Raw genomic sequence first — 20,335 nt, 5'->3', positions numbered from 1 at the left:
TTATTGATTGGTAGACACTTCACAAAGCTGTAGTGAGGTTAAACACTTTGGGTTGTCTCCCTATTTTTTTTAATTACATTTTTATTTTTTTATATCAATTACAGTTTATTTACTTTGTATCCCAGCTGTGGCTCCCTCCCTCATTCCCTCCCAATCCCACTCTCCCTCCCAAAGATTTTATTTATTTATGCATTGAGTGCTCTATCTGCATGTATGCCTACGCACCAGAAGAGGACATCAGATTTCAGTATATAGGTCTTGAGCCATCATGTAGTTGCTGGGAATTGAACTCAGGACCTCTGGAAGAGCAGACACTGCTTTTACCAGCTGAGCCATCTCTCCAGCACCCGGGAAACATGGTCTTGTGTTAGAGGCTGAAGCTGCTGAGGAGTCATCCTGTACACAGACAAGAAACAACATGGGTCTTCTTGGTTTGAGCCATGGCACTTTCCTATTTCCTGTCCTTTCTTTCCCTCTAGGTTCCTATACAACTCTCTTTGACAATACACAACTATCAACTAAGGAGTTGCTTTTATCAGGCATCTCTGGGTCTTTCCCAAAAGCAGGCTGCAGACATTTGTTAAGAGGGCCTCTTGGAGAGCTCTTGGAGAAGAGTCGAGAGCACACACTGCTCTTGCAAAGGGTCTGCATCTGACTCCCAGCACCCATGCCAGTGTCCTCGTAACTGTCACTCACTCTAGCTCCAAGGGAATCCAAAACACCAATGACCTCCAAGGGTACTTACGCTTGCATGCACACTGGCACATATATATACATAATTAAAGAGCAAAAATAAAATATTCAAGGAGGAGGAGCAAGTGATGACTTTCTGGGACACTCTGCAGCCAACAAGATCAGCCCTTCAGCTCAGAGAGGTCCTTGCCCAGCCTGAGATGCCAGGTTGCATTTAACTGGCACACTCCATCATGCACTGTGAAATTACATCTTCACCCCGGAGGCATTCCGACTGTTCTAGCTGAACACCCTCAGGCAGTCAACAGGGCTCTGAGCAACCTCAAGAAGGCAAACAAATCCCAGGATTTAGATAATCACCTTCCCTTTAAAATTGTTATCCCTGGGAAGAGCCAGTTACACTCAAGAGTAGACCCTTAGGAATTCCACAGCAGGGGAGAGGCCAAGCATTGTAGAGTGACTAGAACTAACTAATCTTTGTTAATGAGTCTCCTCCCACCTTACATGGTAAACCTTGGGCAACCCAAGTCTGCTATCTACGACTGTCCCTGCTACTTTAGCATGGGTGAGCAGGCATAAGCACATATTTAAGTCTCTTAAGGATGACAGGGCAGGAAAACTAACTCAACCTCAGAACAAGGTGAGGGAGAAAGAGGAAAGAGAAAGCCAGGACGGCTAGACAAGCTCACCTTCAAAGTCAATTCCCAGCACAGCTCAAGTACTGTTTGGTCTTGCCAGCTATACATGATAAGTGATGATTCCAATTGTTTCACATATGTTAACCTATGTAGCTCTGTCTTAACAGATGGAAATGACCTCTGTCTTGAGGTCCTCAACATAAGCAAGACTGTCCTGGAAGGCCAGCATCTGGGAAGCCAGGCTGGTCAGAGAAGTACAGAGGGATGGGTGAGGAGGAGGAAATTCTGGCCTCAGTCTCTCATAGGCACCAGACAAGGTCCTCTCCCCATCCATCACTCAGTTATCACAATCCCCGCCCTTCCGAGGACAGAAAGTCCTTGGGACTGATTGCTATCCCCAGACAGCTATCATTCCCAGCACCTTCTCCTCCTTTATCTCATCTATTAATCACTACAGTACTATTAAATGTGTCCCCAAAGTCTGTCTGAGAGAGAAGAGAGTGCTGGGTCCTTAGAATATACATTTCCAATGAATTGGTAAACTGGTTAATGGTTACACTCCCAGAAAAACTTGAATATGCACAAGGAATATACTGAAAATTGAGTTCTGATACCATAAAAAGCACTTCTTTACCTGATGCCACCCCACCTATGGTAAAGGCCCAGAAAAAAAAGGGGTGAGAGGTCCCGAGTCTTCAGGCCTTACTGGAATTAGCTGCCAGCCAACACTTCCCCTGAATACCTGAGCTGTATGGCTACAGCTTCCCTGTTTGGTTCTACAGACTGAATTCCCTTAGTGTGGTCCAATGCCTGCTTTCATTGGCTAATGGGATCTCAATCTGGACCTCTGGCAGCTCTCCTGTGGCCAATAGCATAGGGCTACAGATTAAACGAGATCGAAGCCAGGAGGCTAGGAAGCCTGGATCTGCAACTAAGAATGGAATGACTTCGGGTACACTGCCTTGGGCTTTGCCATCCTCCTGGGTAAAATTATAAAGTGTAAACAGGAAGCTACCCTTCTTCTGAGTTTAAAATATATCACCACCCTCTTTCCCTTCCCTCTTCTAAGAAGTTCCTCCGTGGTCCCACACTTATTCACAATCACCTCATTCTCTGCTGGTCAGCATCCAGGATGACTCTTCTCTCTTCCTTAAATCCAGTCAGAGCCTCCTTGGCAAGCGCACATCTCCTTTCCTTCTGTCACTGCCTTGGTTGAGGACCTAAGATTCTCCTATAGGATACTCCAATAACATGTCCTTGTACGTAGTCCTCTAGTCTACCTTTCACAAAAGAGAACCCCCTAAAAACAAGTCTGCATAGAGCCTTTCCATATTACTCATAGCTTCCAATGTCATCAGTACAAAAAATTTCTTTTTAGATGAGTTTTACCATGCTGCTAAGTTGGCTGAGATTGTGAGTGTGTGTGTGTGAGTGAGTGTGTGTGTGTGTGTGTGTGTGTGTGTGTGTGATCACATAGGTCAAAATTTGAATGCTTTAGCTCCAACCTTCAGGGCCTTCCACCATCTTTTACCTTCCTGGATGCCAGCCTTTCCTTTCCAAATGTCTCTATGATGTATAGCCATTTCCACAGAATCAAAACACTTCCTCCTGTAGGGAGCAGGGAGGCTCATACAAACCAGGAAGCTGTGAAACTTACCTACGGGTTTCTTCGAAGTCTCAGTTAGTTGGGAAGATATAGAACACATAGGGCTTCTCCCCAATTTCTAAAAGCAGTAAGTAATTGCTAGAGAAGAGAATCTATCTGGTCATGCTGCCTACAAGTTGAGCAAGGAGCTTCAATGGTACCGCTTTCCTACATTCTCACTCACGCTAAGAGATGTAGCAGTCCTATGGTCACCCACACTCCTGTCAATGACCCCTCATACATCCATTGGTTCACCAAGCTAGGCTTGGGTAGAATCATTTCTTTAGTGTGTCATCAGCATCTTATCTGTGTTGAATAGACATCTTTCATGTCTCCCGAGGAAAGTCATACAACACCTCACCACACCCCATAATTCTAGCCATTGAGCCATTCTTTCTTAAGCCTGCCCTTCCAGTCTTTTAACTTCTGTTCCCATTCCTTCTCATCTTTCTCACAAAATAACCTGTTCCCTTCCCTCTTTACAAAAGAAGCAAAACCTGCCAGCCAACCCAGGACCCACATGCACGAGATACTTTTACTGATATCTGTTAAGTGTTGGGCCTCACACAAAAGCTGGGGTAGCTATAGCAGCTCAGAGTATGGACAGAGAAGTGGAAAGAACATAACAGAAAGTAGTTTCTATTGGAATTCTTGTATGCTATTGATGGAAAGACCGAAATGACTTAAGAGTGAGGGGGGTACAGGGTTTTTATTCATGTTACAGAGCAGAGACAACAGGTACCTTCAGGAAGAGGAAACTGATGACAATCACATCTTGCATAGAGGAATGCAATCTAAGGGACTTACTCAATGTTTGAATATTGCATCTATTCTGTTTGTATTCACTTTTCTCATATTTTGCATTGAGGGATCCACAAGGGGATTTTAAGCAGAAAAGGACTGTGAACAGACTTGTACTTCCGACTCATGACTAAGCAAAAAGCAATGTTCAAACATTATAATCTAAGAAGCATACATTCCTCATACAGATAGATTCAAAAGGATAGGCACAAAACTCCTCAGTTTGGAAGACAGTGGAGATGGAGTTAGAAAACAAACTAGTCTAAAAGTCACAAGGGTTTTGCAGTTTATCTTATCAAAAAAGGCAGTCTTATCCTGTGTCTACACATGTGTTACAGACATGTACAGATATGTACAAGATTACTATACAACATGGGAGTTAGTAAAATGAATGCTTAGCTTTCATTGTGCATAAATGTGCACAAAGACACAGAGAAGAAATGAAAGCAAGAAGTACCAAGGAGCACCAAACTAATGACCTTAAGGCCCAGAGAAATTTTCACTTTGCTTCAGACAAAGCTCAAATGCCCCTGGAAGTTTGAGGTCTTCAGGAGATCTCCACAGAAAGCCCACCATGTTGCTTTAGGGTTCCCATCTCCTACAAGGCTTCTTAACACAAGTAGTAGAGATTAGGAGGGCCACTAGGCACGACAGACTGTCCTTCAAGATTTTATAAGGGACAGAGCTCACCTTCCCTAAACTCCAAAAACAAACACACACAGGTGCCTTCAAGCACAAACAAAACAAGATAGTAGGATAGCAAAGGGCAAAGGAAGTGGAACCCGGCAGGAAGGAGGAAGCAAGAAAAATAGTGACTCAGGAAAACCCAAGGCCAGCATTCTAGCTTTGCTTTCGGTGCAGCTGTGCACACTGAAGGGTGACTGTCATATCTTACATGGAGACACAGTCTGTGAGGCTTAATAAACCTTTAAAATGTGTCACCTGCTGTGCCTGTATTCCTTCTTTCTCCTCACAGTTTATACCAAGAGCTCAACCAGAGGATTAAAATCGGAACAAATCACGAACAGATCTGTATTTCAGGAGAAAAAAACCAAACAAACCAACAAAAAACAATGGACAAGTGCAAACCAGCAGCTGACCAGTATCATCTAAGCAGTGTGTCAACCCTTGCATCCAAAATTGAAGCAGAGCTCTCCAAGGACTGTTCCTTTTCCTAGTGCCTTACAAGGCCCAATCAGTATAGAACCTGACACCTGCCACTTCCAGGCCTTGGTCCTAAAGACTCAGTATTGCCAGGGTCTCTTCTGTGCGCTCACACTTCACATTTACCTGAATTGGCTTGCCAGCCTAACTGGCCTCCAGCTGAGGTTCTCTAAGCACTGCCAAGTCCAGCAGCCTACCCCACCTGGCTGTTATCAGAAACACTTGGAGAACTCTATAAGCATGCCTGGGACCTACTTAACTAGCCTGCATAGTTTGCAAAGCTCCCCAGGCAATTCAGAGGTTTGTATATTACTACTTTAAACTCTTGATATGGACACCATCAAAATTCACATCTGAAGATCATCAGATGATTTTCAAGCTTGTGTCTGAAGAGCACTGCTCCAAGGTGTCACCTGACCACTCACTCCACAAATATTTACTGGATTTCTGTCAGGCTGGGAATTGGGAAGGTCAAAGTTCAAAGTCAGCCTCTGCCTAATATCCTTGCATTGATGTCCATGGCCTTGCCTCTCCCCTTAGGGGCCAGCTCAGTACACAGGTTTTGTTTGTTTTGTTTTGTTTTGTCTACCAGTCAGGCCAGGAACCAAGGAGGACCAGTAGTCATTTCTTGGACCCAGACTAAGTTTGCCTTATAAGCTTCTCCATGGCCCAAGTCACCCCTGAACATCTTCCTGTGAGGTCCTTCATATAGATTTCTCCTTCTTAAAACTACCCCAGATTTTCCTTATTCTGATGAAAAAAAAAAAAAAAGAAAACTAATTTTCTGCAAGTTTGTACCAACTTTCTCTTGTTGTTTACCTCTTACTCTTACATTATCCATCTAATATTAAAATCATAGTACATCTATCTGCCTTAGTTAACAAAACACAGATGGTGGCACTGAGCCTGTCTCAGCACATCATCAAATCTCAAAGGAATACTGCTAATATAAGAGGTCTGGGGGGAGGTGTTGCTCAGTGGTAGAGCCCTTGCCTAGCTAGCATCCACAAGGTCCTAAATTAGATCACCAGTCCCCATCACTACTAGCCTTAAATAAAATCCCAAATGAAAATAATAGCAAAAGACTTAACAATATCCCACTTTAAAGTCACTTAAATATGAATTCAAATGGGCTGGTTCTCCCAAGGTGAAGAAATAATCCCTTATCAAATAACATTTTTGATATGTCAATAGCTATCCAAGACTGAAGATTATTAGGTCTGTGGTTGACTTCCTTCTTGCAGTTTAGCATTTAACTTCACAAAATGCATGGTAATCTTACAAACACTACAGTGTGCAGTCTAATAAATTAAGGACCAAGACAGATTAAGACAGACAGGAAAAAGACCAAAGTATGAAGAGGAAGACTGATCTATATCAAATATCTTAATGCTCTAAAAGAAAGAACTGAATGCCTGTTAGAACCCTACTCGAACCTTACAAGTTCTAGTTTTTAAACATATAATCTTATTTTCATCGAAAGGAAAACTATGGGTCTGGCGTCGCGGTGAAAGGAGGCAGGAGGACCCACTTTTTAAAATAGAAGCATCCCACACCCTAATCCCGCTCTACAGCTACTCGGTGCCTTGAGACTGCGGGAAGTGTGTTGTTTTTAGCAATTAGTGTACAGAACTGCTCCTGGCCAAGGCGCTCCGTACCACGACTCTATGGAGCAGAGATCAACCGGGGTGAACCCGTCCTCAACTTCCTCACCACCTTGGGCTCTCCAGCTGATGCCGCTGCTGCTCTCAAGGACACCAGGCTGGGACAAAATCGCCCCGGAACTCTGAGATAGCGGAACATCCCGGTATCCCGGGGACCACCCCGCCACCTGTAGAAGCACGGGGCTGGTGGCACATCTGGTGGCGAGGTGGGGGACGCAAGCAAATCTGCGGAAGTTACACTCGTTCTTTAGTCTCCCAGAAAAAATATGGGGGTCCCCAAGTCTTGAAAACGTTCGTATGTCTAAAGGCCACGGACCCCCAACTCTCTATGTGGTCCTTGGATCTGGGGGCACTCAGTTCCCGGGATGGCGGTGAGCCGGCGCTAGGAGAACCCACTAACCTGGATGCCTGAGCACAGCTTCTCTCCCGGAGGCTCAGGTGTGCGGTTCGCTCCTGTGTCTCTCTCACTTTCCAACATAAGAGCCGAGAACCCAACGACAGGCCACTGGCCCAAGGACTAACTGCCAACCTAGTGGCCAACCCGCCAGCCAGCACCAACCCGGCCCGGCTCCCACGTGACGGGGGCGGGGACCCCAGAGAGGCTTGTCCTGGAGTGTGGCTCTCTGGCTGCTGGGGCCTTCCCCTAGGACCGCCCCTCTGCCCCCACCCCTCCTTCTCCCACTCAGCTGTGGCCCACGAGGACCTAAGAGCCACAGTTCCAGTTCCACAGGAACTTGCTCCGCCCCCAGGCAGGGCTCGCATGGGGACTCAAACTCCGCCCATCCCAGAAGACCACGCCCCTCCTGGGACTAACCCACCGGTTGCACCTCGGTCTCTCACTCTTCCGGTAACCTGGGGCTCCGTGTCACTTCCTTTGTGCCCCACTGTGCTCAGATCTCTTGAGCTTCTGTAATCTGTCAGCATTGCTCCCAGGACGCGGAAAGTGACGGCATGGAAGCTGGACGCTTGTGCGGAAAGAGGCAGTGAGGCGCATCGAAAACCACGTACACACACGGGCCGATGATGATCGCCTTGAGGTTGAGGGTGGTCTAAGGGCTGCATCATTCCCAGTCTCAGCCTAGACCACCTCCACTTTGGCGGGCTCCCTGTCACCCTTAGCTCTGTCTAGGCCCAACCTCCGCGACCTCTCCTGAAGGTCCCTCTAGTGGCTGACAACCAAGAAAAAGCTCTGGTGCTCTGTCTTGTGAATAGCTGAAGACAGAACACTCCCTGTGCCCAGCGAGGTCAGGTACAAGTATGCCAAAGAAAACTGGTGCCTGCCCGTAAGGGCTGGATTTTCAAATACCAAAGGACTGCGCCCTGAAGAACGAGTCCCAGCACCTACCTCCAGCGCGCAAGCCTGCTGTTGTATCACAGGTGCTTTCCCTACCGGGGCCTTCAAGAGTGGGTTGCTCAGTTTAGCAGCTTAAAGTCCCCAGGGCCCTCAGATGGCAGTGACACCGGGGACTCTGGCAGGAGTAACTACTAAGTTGGACTTCAGTTGGTTAGACCTGGAATGTTGACAGACGCTACAGGACATGTCTGTTTTTTGTTTGTTTGTTTGTTTGTTTGTTTCAAAGTTAGTCTAAAATTACTGGTGTGGTCAGAGGCTTGCACGTAAACAGAGCATAAACACTCTGGCAAACAGGTGTGTGAGCACTGCAGGGATGCAGCCAGCAGCAGAAGAAAGGCAAGGCCAGCAGAGGAAGGCTGGAGCCAGGGAGACTTGTGTCATAGCAGGACACCTCAGGTTCTTTCACTTCCTTAAAATAGCGGCTGAGAGGCCTTTGGAGCTTGTGCAGTTCACATGAGTTCATGTGCGATCCTAGGGCAGTTCCAAATCCCACTCATAGTATCTTGCCCAGTCCCCCAGAAACTGCCCATTTCCTCTGAACTATACAACTGTTTTGTAAAATCTGTATGAAACTGGCTTTCTCAAGCTTATGTGCAGTTTGGGAAGGAGCTTTAAATTATAGATGCTTTCCTCCCACCTCCAGAGGGTCTGATCTAATGGCATTAAGTATAGCCTAGATATTAGGATTTTTAAAGTTCCCCAGATGATTGATTCTATGTGCAACAAAGTAAGAACCATTGGTCTGGGCCATAGAGACATCATCAATCCTCATTTAAATCCAGCCAGACCAGAGCTGAAAAGCACATGTGAAGATTGTGAAGCAGGTGTTCCAGGGCCTGCAGGCTGTTAGGAAAAGTAGCAAAGAGCAGGTCCTTCCTAAAGAAAACTTCTTCACCTAAGAAAAATATTCTACCTGTGGGGATTCGGTGTACCAGGGTGAGCAGTTTGAAACAGGTATATCTTGCAGGCAGGTAACATGACTTTACCCATAGAGCAGGTGTTAACTCAGGACTCATGGAGTGGGTATATCATGTTTATTCATTCATATCTGCCTTATTCTGCAAAAGATTTGGGTTCTCGGGCCATTCCATCAGAAGTGTGGATCATTCCACTCTGCCAATGGTCTACTCATATGGTTTGGGGGTGGATCTCTCTTCACTGCCTGTGGTCTCAGACTAGAGTTGGCAAAGACAGAAGACAGAGAAACAGCTGCAAGCACACAAAGCAAGCCTTCTCATATGACCAACCTGGAAAGGCAGGGACCTCAGCACATGACACAGGCTGGCACTGCAGCCTCACTTGTGACCTAGACTCAGCCAAATGGGACACACATGTGGGAAACACTCTGAAGAAGAGTCCCTCTCAAGAGTAGCACTCCCTCTGTAATGCCTAGCATGCCTGCTTGTGGTAAAGCAGCTTGTCTGCTACCTGGCTTCCATCCAGACAAGAATATTTACCAAGGGCCTTCCTGTGTTAGGGATCATTCACAGTTAAGCCTGGCACAGATAATACTGGAATGCTTTTGTGGTGAGGGGATGTAGGCAAATAGATTGTTTGCTTAATTTCACTTTTATTTATTGAAAGCAAGAAGAAAGAAGTAGGCAAAACAGAAAGACAAGATGAGGCTAGAGTTGCATCCTTATCCTTGGGATGGTTTTTCTAGAGAAAGGAGACTTTGAAAGACCTATAAGAAGACCTTGTGCAGACATGAAAACTAGCTAAGGGGCAGACTACTATTTTCAGGCTGAACTGATGGACACATCGATTAAGGATAAGTGGGCAAAAGTATGTAATTGAAACTTACTTCCTTGGATGATAAAAATACTGTAAAATTTGTGGTCTTTCCTAGGCTTTCATTTTGTAGCTTGCTACTTTGAATAACTCACCTGAACTCTCATATCTAGCTTAGCAACTATAAAGACTTATACATAGCTCACAAAGGTAAAAAAGAGAATTAAGCAGTGTAAAAAAGCTTTGTAAGCAGAAAGTAACATCCAACAAGTCATGGCTTTACTTTGTTACTATATCGACTTGGCTTGGCAGAAGGACAAGGCTACAGGAAGTAAAAATTAAACATCAACAGAAAATAGTGCTTACTGGGTGTTGTGGTTTAAATGTGGAAAGTGCCCCCTAGGCTCGTGTGTTTGAAAACTTGGTTCCCAGCTGGTTGCAGACCGTGAAAATGAGGCCTAACTGGAAGTGCTAAGTTACTATGAGGAAAAACCTTGACATTTCTTAGTGCAGCCTCTTTTCTGGTCATGCTCCTACTACCACACTTTCACTACTACCATAATGGACTATATCCATTTAAAAAAACAAAAAACAAAAAACAGGGTCTCACTGTGGAGCCCTGGTTGGCCTGTAACTTACCATGTAAAGCAGGTTGGCCTCGAACTGACAGATATCCACCTTCCTCTGCTTCCCAAATGCTGGAGCTGAAGATGTGGACCACTGTGCCTGGTTCCCCTTTAAACTGTAAGCTGCCAGAAACCTTTTCCTTCTTACATTACTTATTGTCAGGCATTTGGTCATAGCAACAAGAAATGTAACTAATACATTTGGACAAAGAAAAAAAATCTTCATAAGCGTTTGAAAAAGAGGGCAGAGCCTGAGTGAAGGCCAGAGAGAAAAATCAGTGAGTTTCAGGGGTGGCAAGATCCTAATTGCTGGATGGAGAATACAGTAGAGTCAGAAAAAAATGCTGGAAGGCAAAAAGGAAAAACTAGGAATTAGATCAGATGGAGGAGGCCTTACGCCCCATTGGATTTGGATGAAGTCAGGATATTGGTAAAAACTTCCGAATGATGGCCTCATCTGTGCTTTCAAAAGATAGGTAAGGCAGTGACATCTGGGAAAGGAAGACTGTGTATCTCAACTTTTGGAACCTATTCCTGTGTGCATCTTGAGGGATAGATACTGTACTGTAAAGGGGGCTGTGATTTCAGTGTCCTGGAAAACCACTGCCCAAGCCACACAAAATTCCTTCCAGGCTGCCATAACTACTCCAGAGGCAGCTTTTTCTTTGTCTGGAGTTTGTAAATGATCTGATTGCCTTCATTCCAGGCATACAGCTGCTTATCTCTGGGGTTGTAATGGATCATGGAGTGACTTCTCGGCCGCCTGGGGAAGAACAAATTGGGCAGATACTCCTCCCTGACAGTACCCAGTGGATCATAAACACAGGTGACCCGATGAGGGCCCTGGCCACCAGACCTGTAGACCACATAGAGAACTCCACACAGGAGGAATGAAGCTTCAGCATCCTGGCTTCTACAGGGTGTGTTCCATGAGTGCTCTATTCCCAACGTGTCAGGCTCAATTTTTGTGAGAACCAAATGGCCTTGGATACCTGGTCCTGAGTGAATGGCCCAGAGCCCATGTTCATCCACGGCTAGGTCAATGTAAGTGGATAGGGAGTGTTGATAGATAGGCGCTCGGCCTGCCCCTCCCGGAAGAAGCATCCTGTCTTCCACAGTCTTCTTCTGCAGATTATATTTAATTATCTCATTAGAAGTCCCTTGGTTGTGAAAAAATAGAAAGCTTTTGTAGATCACCTGCCCTGATCCCTGCCAGGAAAGTGGTAAGATTAGCTTCCGGGGGCCAGGCTTGGTGCTATCTTCCATGAATGCCCTCAAGTTTGCAAATTCCCAAACTGTGTTGTTTCTGGATCCAGCTAATAGATAGACTTTTGCAGAATTACTGCCAGCATCTTTCATCCAAGAGCCATCTGGGTCCATGGTCTTCTTCACTATTTTCAGAGACTTTATACCCATCAGCATGTTGTCACAGCCTAGCCAGACAGGAGAAAAGGGACAGGTTATTTAGAATACTCACTACAGCTGAAGAATCCTGCTTTCCTTCAGACCAAATACTATTAGAGAACATTCTCATTTCTACTAGGATACCATGACCTCTGAAAGAAAAGTTTCCCTTGGAAAACCCTAGAGCAAAGAGGGACAACTTAGGCATGAACTCCTTTGAAAAACACCATTAGACATAAACTGCCTCCATTTCCTGTCCCTTACTTATAGCAGAATTAGAAGAACCTGTGTTATTTCTGCTTTCCATGAGTAATATAATCACAGTATTCTGAAAACATTCTGTCCTAGCTTCTAGATTCGTTAACCAATCACCCTATAAACTTCAATTTTTTTCTTCATAACTAGCTTCTTAGTCTTAACTTATATGCATCTTATTTGTTATGCTTTAAATATCATGGCCGGGCATAGTGTGTATGCTCTGGAGGCAGAGGCAGGCTGCTCTTTGGGACTCTGTGGCCATCTTGGTCTGTATAGCAGTTCCGTGCCAGCCAGGGTAAGATACTGTGTTACTCATAAGTGAGCATCTCCAACTAGCTAACACTTTCTGGATACTTCATCTTCTGCACAGAGAAGCTGCTTCTCTGACAGAACAATCTATATTTTCCATATTTACTTTCTTACCTCCCATTCTCACTTTACAATAGAATCTGTTCTTGATTATGCTACCAGGGAGCTCCTAACTGATAATTCCTTCCCCTCTTTTTTGTAGGCACGTTACTTTGTTTTCTGTAATATGACAGCATCAATCAGTTCCTTCCCCTGTGCCTTCTCCCCCACCTTTGTTTCTGTATGTATCTTCTGTTTCTCCTCTGACAGTGTGGCAGAGCTCATGATCTATGCTCCTCCAATCCCATTTCAATTCCCTCTTTCTCATCGCACATGAAACCACATTTCACAGTCTGCTCTGCAGTTAGGCTGCACATCCTGACTTGTTTTCACCTGATGGGGTATGGACAGGCATGGTATAAAGCATCTCCCATGTGGCCCTTAAGTATGCTATCTTCTAGATGATCTTAGTTGCTTAAAATCATCATAGTGACCATGTTCAAGAGGTCAGCACTATCGGTCATTTCAGGAAAAGTAGGTCATTAGTTCTAATTTTGTACTTTTTTGTGGGTCTCTTTAAATTTGGCCAAGAACCCACTGTTAGGGATCTCACAGTCCACAGGGGTGAACCGATTCTTATTATTTTGCCAAGTGGATAGAGATTCAAACTGCTCTCTCAACTGCTGTCTCTGTACCTAGCTGTTAGTGCAGCTCTCAGACGTCAGCAGAGCACTTTCTTTGTGCTGTCAGAGATAGTTAAGATATTTGCAACTGGCCAGTGCGCAGAGAAGAAGTATCTGGGGCTGCTCAGCCACAAGTGGGACGTCTGTATTATACTCCCTGATGGGTTTGGCTCCTGCTAGGTCAACCATACTCCAGTGATAGCCCCATATCCAGGAGCACATGGGCAATACAAATTGGACTTGAGTGATTGTAAGAGGTTTTTTTTCTCTGTGTAGCCTTGGCTGTCCTGGACTCACTTTATAGACCAGGCTGGCCTTGAACTCACAGTGATCCTCCTGCCTCTGCCTCCCTGAGTACTGGGATTAAAGGCTGTAATAATTTTTAAAGTGTATAAGGAGGTGGGTAGGGGGTGGATCTTGAGTTGAGCTGACAGGGCTTGGGAGAAGTAGGAATGAATATGATCAAAATACATTGTACACATCATATATGAAATTATCAAAGAAACAAAACATTATATTAAAATTTTTTTGCAAGACCCAATAAAACACTCAACTATACATTTCACCTTCTACTACCTACTCTTCTTCAAACACGAGTCATCATTTTTTGCCTAGGTCACTACAAATGTATCTGATTTCTCCTTGATTTTACTCTTGCTTGTTCATCTTCATGTCAAATATATTTCCACAAAGCTGTGGGAGTGATCTGATATGTTAAGCTTTATCTCCTTCTCAGTCACACTTAGAATATCGTAATCTACCCTGACCTATAAGTCTGTGCAGTGTGGCCCTTGGTTATCATTAGGACTCTGTCCTTTGTGGCTCACTGTGTTGTGATTACACAGTTTTCTTTATGTTTTGTGAGCATGCCAGTTTTCTTTTTGCCTCTTCTTCCTGAAACACTCCCTTATTTTCTTGAACTTTGCACAGTGAATTGGCTCCCATTCATTCTTCAGGTAACTCCTACCCACACCCCTTGGTCTCACTACGTAGCACAGAATAGACTCAAACTCACAAGTACTAGGATTGTATGCATGCATCACCATAGCTGGCCAAGTCTCACTTCCAATATCATCTCCTTAATGGGCTCCTTCTTTCATTCAGCCACTCATCACACTGTAAACTGCTTTATCTGTGTCTTTACCAGCTGATGGTCCACCTCCCTCACAAGATTCTCCAAAAACAGGCTTCATCTTCATGTTTAGTGTTGTACCCAGATGCCTAACTCAACACTTTGAGGATTCAGTAAACGGCAAGTAAATGAAGAAAATAAAAAACTCAGATGTTTTCCTAGGATCTAAACAGCGTAGCACCTTCTGGGTTCTGACCGCAGACCCATCTTAAGTAAATAGTCATTCATAAGCACTCCAAAGCTTTTAAGAGACTTTCAAATCCATTATTCCATTATGGATCCTGGGTTTTCTGACAAGACACATGGAATGGAGACCAGGCTTAGCTAGCTGGACAGAGACAACTCCTAGGAAATCAGTTCTTCAGGTGAAGGCACAGAGGCCTCATCTGACTTATACTGTGACAGATGCCAGCTATGGAGGAGAGCTGCAGAAGATTCTCAGCCACCGTGTCCTCCTAACATGTTCCAACAATGTGATGGTTTACTTTCTTGTGTTAACATTGTGGTGGGTGACCCGGCTATAGGAAGCTTAAACATTGAAGGGGCAGATGCAGAGGGACCTCCACTGTACTGAACTACTGGAGGCTGCGGGAATGTGTGAAACACGGGGAGCAGCCCCCTGATTCTCAGATGCCACCTCTCCTCTAACACATCTGAGCCTGACTGAGGTGAAGCCAGTGCTCTTCCTTGATTTGTGCCAATCACCAAAGAGAAGGGTGTGAGGCTTTCATCTCAAGTAACCATAGAATAATTGTATAGGGGGAGGAGGAGAGAGTCAGTGAGTTCCTAGAGATATCCATGTGATATTCCATGTTAAAGAACAAGTCCCTCTAGAACCCCTGCACAGATGTAGCCCATGACAGTTCAGTGTCCAAGCGGGTTCCATAGTAAGGGAAACAGGGACTGTCTCTGACATGAACTGATTGGCCTGCTCTTTGATCACCTCCCCCTGAGGGAGGAGCAGCCTTACCAGGCCACAGAGGAAGACAATGCAGCCACTCCTGATGAGACCTGATAGACTAGGATCAGAAGGAAGGGGAGGAGGACCTCCTCTATCAGTGGATTGGTGGAGAGACATGGGTAGAGAAGAGGGAGAGAGAGTGGGATTGGGAAGGGAGGAGGGAGGGAGCTATATGTGGGAAACAACGTGAATAAACTGTAATTAATAAAAATATAAAGAAAAAAGGAAAAAAAGAACAAGTCCCAGGGTTAGGGAAGCTATTAAATATCTTACAAATACTTGGAATATGTTTGGTACTGCGCTACATAATTTCATCATAATTTATATAATTCTTATAAGCTGCCATGACAAGTATTTTTAATTAATTAATTTATTTTATTAATTGCAGTTTATTTACTTTGTACCCCAGCTGTAGCCCCCTCTCATCCCCTCCCAATTCCACCCTCCTCCCCTCTTCTTCTCCCATACCCCTCCCAAGTGTACTGATAAGGGCGACCCTTCTCCCCTTACCTTTGACTCTAGCCTATCAGGTCTCATCAGGACTGGCTGCATTGTCTTCCTCTGTGGCCTGGTAAGGCCCCCCTCAGGGGAACATGACAAATATTTTAATCACTAGTTTCTAAGTGAAAAAAGTTAAGGCTTGCCTTAGTTTCTGGGAAAGGTCACACAGCAAGTCAGTGGTGAAAGAGGCTTCTGAACTCAAAGTTGGGAGCCAGGACACTCCCAGGCAGCCTCAGAGACAGATCAGTGTGATAGGAAGGGTTGGGAGCCATGTTTCCTTGCGTGCCCAAAGAAGGACTAGTGAAGGCAATGGGCTCCCAAATGTGACAGGACATCTCCCTTCAGTAGGTGGCCGCCACAGTGCTTGTCACTCCTGCTAGGTAAGGACAGACTTGAAGCTGAGCAATTTAATGACTGTGTCTTAAAATGAGGAACATTTGTTTCTTGTCTATAGAGTCAAACAAACAAAAAACCCATTCATTTACAATACAGAAGGGCAGGGCCTAGGGATGCAGATGAGTTGACAGAGTACCTGCCTTTCATGCATGAAGCCCTGGGTTGAATCCTCACTACTACATACAACTGAGCATGGTAGCATGGGCCTATAATCCTAGCACTTGAGAGGCAGAAACAGGAGAATAAGAATTTCAAGATCATATTGAACTATACAGCAATTTGGATGCCAGTCTGGGCTACATGAGATCCTGTCTCCAAAAATGCAAAAACAAACAAACAAACAAACAAAACAGAAGAGAGGCAGTTGTGGAGTGGCAGTCTTATGATCCCAGCACCTGAAGGGCAGACCCAAGATTACAAGTTTGAGGACAGCATGGACTACACTGTAAATTGCAAGCCCACCTGAGTTACAGGATAACCTGGGCTTCAAAATGAGGCCCTGTCTAAAAATTAAACTTAAATTAAATGACATTTGAAAGTAATAAACTATAGAAGGAATGAGCATTCATGTTCCTCCTTCTCTTTTTATTCCCCCTTCTTAATCTAGAGTTCTTAGAGAGATAACAAAACAAGAATGTGTTGATGTATATTTTTGATTAAGGACTTAAAAAATATTATCTAAGGGGAAAAAATGAAAACAATTTCCCCCTATCTTTCTGCTACTTCTATTCCTTCAGATTTAGATGAAGCTCAAGACTTGGTTTCTGAGACCTGGGGGCTCTGGACACAAGTCTTTGAACTTCCTTTTGTTTATCCAGCCTTCATTCTGCTAGCCCTAAAACTCTAAGTTCAGGCTAGGTGCTTTATATTCTTTTATCAAGGATAATCTTCTAAAACTGTAAAAGTTAGGGAGCATACATTTCCAGTGTCCCAGTAAAAGGGAACATTAAAATTAGCTCTTGTTTCTCTTGGGAACGGATAATTAGCCTTAGGAAATAGTTGAGGAAATATTGGAAATAATAAATCAAAACAACTTGAGTCCAACTAAGATGCTAATTATTTAACAGAGACAATGGCATGCAAAGGTTCCACCTGCAAACCAGGACACTGAAATGTGTTTCTCTCCACAGGCAAAATTTCAGACAAGCAATTGGGGTAGAATTTAGCCCTCAATGAATTTATACAAATATCACTTATTTGAATCTTTAAAAACACTTCCCTCCTTATTAATAACACTTGCTGGACCTGGAAGACTTGTTCCTCCATTGTGACTCAGTCTGACATTAGAGACATTGGCTCCTCTCATGTAGAAAAATGGCTGGGGGTAGGGACCAGAGGGGACTTGGAGGTAGAGTGATAGACATAGGGAAGCTAAGCAGTGGGTTTTGAAGTGTAGCCCAGGGGGCTAGAGACATGGTTCAGTGGTTAAGAGCACTGTGTGCTCTTCCAAAAGTCCGGGGTTCACTTCCCAGCACCCACATGGCAGCTCACACCTGTCTGTACCACCAATTCCAAGGGATCTGACACCTTCACACGAATGCACATAAAATAAAAGTAAATAAATTATTAAAAAAATAAATAAGTGTAGTCTAGATTCAAGATATTAATAGTGTCAGGCATGGATTTAAGAGACAAAGAGAGGGTGACTGGTTAGATTGAGGTAGCCAGGTGATGATAATAAACCAAGACTCAAGAAGGGAAAGTGTGATGGTTATGCATACCTTTAATCCCAGCACTCAGGAGGCAGAGGCAGGTGGATCTTTGAGTTCAAGGCCAGCCTGGTCTACAGAGCAAGTTCCCAGAGAGCCAGGCCTACATGGAGAAAACCAGTCCCAAAAATACCAAAAATAACGACAAAAAAAAAAAAAAAAGAAGGAAGACAAATACATGAGACAGAAGCAGAAAAGGACTAGTAAATTTCCTTGGTGCAGGTCCATTAAAAGAGGGGAATTCTCTTAGAGGCATGAGCATTTTTCACCACTCTACGAAATTTTGTCATAAATCTTGACTCTTTCAAGCCTAACTCTTGCTCTAGTTAATAAGTGGTTTCATCTGTGTAGCCCTGTTTCAGGATGGGTTCTATGGTTGTCTGAATGAGAATGACACCTGTGTCTGAACTGTTTGATCCCCAGTTGGTGAACTGGGAAGAATTAGGAGATGTGGTCTTGTTGGAGCTGTGTCACTGGGCTTTGAGGTTTCAAAAGTCCATGCCATTTCCAATTAGTTCTCTCTCTGCCTCTTGCTGTGGATCAGATATAACCTCTCAGCTATTGCTCCAAGGGTCATGCCTGCCTGCTGCCATGCTTCCCACCATGACGGTCATTGACTCATCTTCTAAAACTGGAAAGCCTAATTAGCTTTTTCTTCTATAAGTTGCTGTGGTCATGGTGTCTCTTGGAAGCAGTAGAAAAGTACCTCAGACAGGCATTACGTTGGGCTAGATATTTCCTTACAAGTCTTCTCCTCCTTCAACCACTCCTGCACTTCCTCACCCTCCTTCTTTTCTCTTCTTTCTGCTTCTTACCTTCTTCTTCCTTATCTTCCACAATATATACCTGCCTCACTATTCAAACTCTTTCTGCTTATGAACCACACTTAGGAAACAGATAGTTTCTGATAGTGCAGGTGTCTGACACTGCCCAAACTTGTGATCTCAATTCCTATTGTGCTCATGTAGAAAACAAACAGATTAGCAGGGGCTGTCTCACTCTTTGGGTGCTTCAGTGGAGAGATGGCAGGAAAGTAGAAAGGTTGCCCTTTGTGGGATGTTTCTCAGTAACCCACACTGACGTGGTATTGCTGGAGAGCTAAGCTATGTGTCTCATGTTAGGGCACATTGTATGTGCTGCTCATGATGACCACGTGGAGGCCTTCAGCAAATACTTATTGCAGGTATTTCTAGGTTCCTACATTATTCAGTTGCTAAATTCAGAGATGTTTAAGGTACCTAGAACCAAGCCTGGCCAGCTTTACTAGTGATGAGCAGTAGACTATGAGAAAGGAAACAGATTTGATCCATAATTCTTCACTAACTTAGGTTTATGTCATCCACCAGCAACAAGCAGAGAACATCAGAAAATTTTCTGGTTTTTTGTTTTGTTTTGTTTCAGTACTGGGGATTGCACCAGGGTCTCACACATGCTAAGCAAATGTTCTACCACTAAGCTACACGCCAGCCCTCTTTTTCATTCATTCATTCATTCATGCATGCATGCATGCATTCATTCATTCATTCATTCATTCATGCATTCATGTATTTATTTATGTATTTAATAGCTCTACAGTGTTCTTTCTGCATGTAGGCCCGAAGGCCAGAAGAGGGCACCAGATCTCATTATAGATGGTTGTGAGCCACCATGTGGTTTCTGGGAATTGAACTCAGGACCTTTGGAAAAGCACCCAATGCTCTTATACTCTAAGCCATCTCTCCAGCCCCAGAAAAAAATTTGAATGTCAAGAAGATGGTCCAAGCACTGAGCGTAAGTCCACTCAGCTTCTGCTGTGTGGTTCCTATAGCTGGCCCCAAACATGGGCAAACTTTCTTCTGACACCATCTTCTAGAAGAGGCCAGCTCTCTATAACCTAATAGATTTTGTTCTCTTGAGTGTCTGATATGTTTTCATGATACATTACACACTCATCTGATGACATATTTATTGTTAGTATCCCTTCAATACAAAGTAAATATGGTAAGATTCAAGATTTTGTCATGGCTGTTTCATGCTTTGTGTTCTTCCTGGAAGATTAGTTATGAATGTGGCAAAAATAAGTACCTATAACTAAATTCAGCATGCTCTCTCTGGAGTCCTGAATAAATGGTTGTGTTTGTTTGTTTATTTTTGTTTGTTTGAGACAGGGTTTCTCTGTGTAGCATTGGCTGTCCTGACTTGCTTTGTAGACCAAGCTGGCCTCGAACTCACAGAGATCTGCCTGACTCTGCCTCCCTGAATGCTGGAATTCTAGGTGTGCACCCTGAATAAGTTTTAAGATGGCAAACGAATTTCTGTGACTGTGAACTGCTTCTCAAGAGCATTGAGGCTGGTCAATATTTGTGTGAGGCAAAGCAGGGAACTGGCCAGTCATCTGGGACATTTCTGCTACTTTATATCAGGTATCTGTCTTTTGCAACATCTCAAGCTTTCCAGGGTTATAAAGGTAAATTCCTTAATTTCATTTATTTATCATTTGTAGGCCAACATTGGTTATCGACTAAAAAGAAAATACATTGCTTTGTTTGGTTTTAAATTTTTTTAGATTTATTTATTTTATGTGTATGGGTGTTTTGCTTATGTGTGTGTGTGTGTGTGTGTGTGTGTGTGTGTGTGTGTGTGTGTGT

The 20,335-nt window shown here is 44.1% G+C and overlaps 2 protein-coding genes across 4 annotated transcripts in view; both read right to left on the bottom strand.

Annotated features, from left to right (window-relative positions):
• Ppfibp2 (PPFIA binding protein 2) overlaps positions 1-7,159 on the bottom strand; it is a 142,601-nt gene extending 135,442 nt beyond the window's left edge. The window contains exons 1-2 of one of the 3 annotated variants that reach the window (XM_055597388.1): positions 7,006-7,159; positions 226-396 (exon numbers count right to left, since the gene is read on the bottom strand). The gene's annotated coding sequence lies outside the window, so the exon portion shown is untranslated. The remainder of the gene's footprint in view (positions 1-225; positions 397-7,005) is intronic. The other 2 variants (XM_055597384.1, XM_055597383.1) reach the window with 2 other exon arrangements.
• Positions 7,160-9,521: 2,362 nt separating this feature from the next.
• Positions 9,522-20,335, bottom strand: part of Olfml1 (olfactomedin like 1) — a 24,009-nt gene continuing 13,195 nt past the window's right edge. Inside the window, exon 3 of the mRNA XM_055597405.1 lies at positions 9,522-11,749. Within this exon, the coding sequence (XP_055453380.1) occupies positions 10,959-11,749 (791 nt within the window). The 3' untranslated portion in view covers positions 9,522-10,958. The remainder of the gene's footprint in view (positions 11,750-20,335) is intronic.

This window comes from Psammomys obesus, unplaced genomic scaffold (genome assembly GCF_907164565.1).
Source record: "Psammomys obesus unplaced genomic scaffold, mPsaObe1.curated_primary_1811, whole genome shotgun sequence".
NCBI lineage: Eukaryota > Metazoa > Chordata > Mammalia > Rodentia > Muridae > Psammomys > Psammomys obesus.
This window is presented reverse-complemented; position numbering and strand designations above follow the sequence as displayed.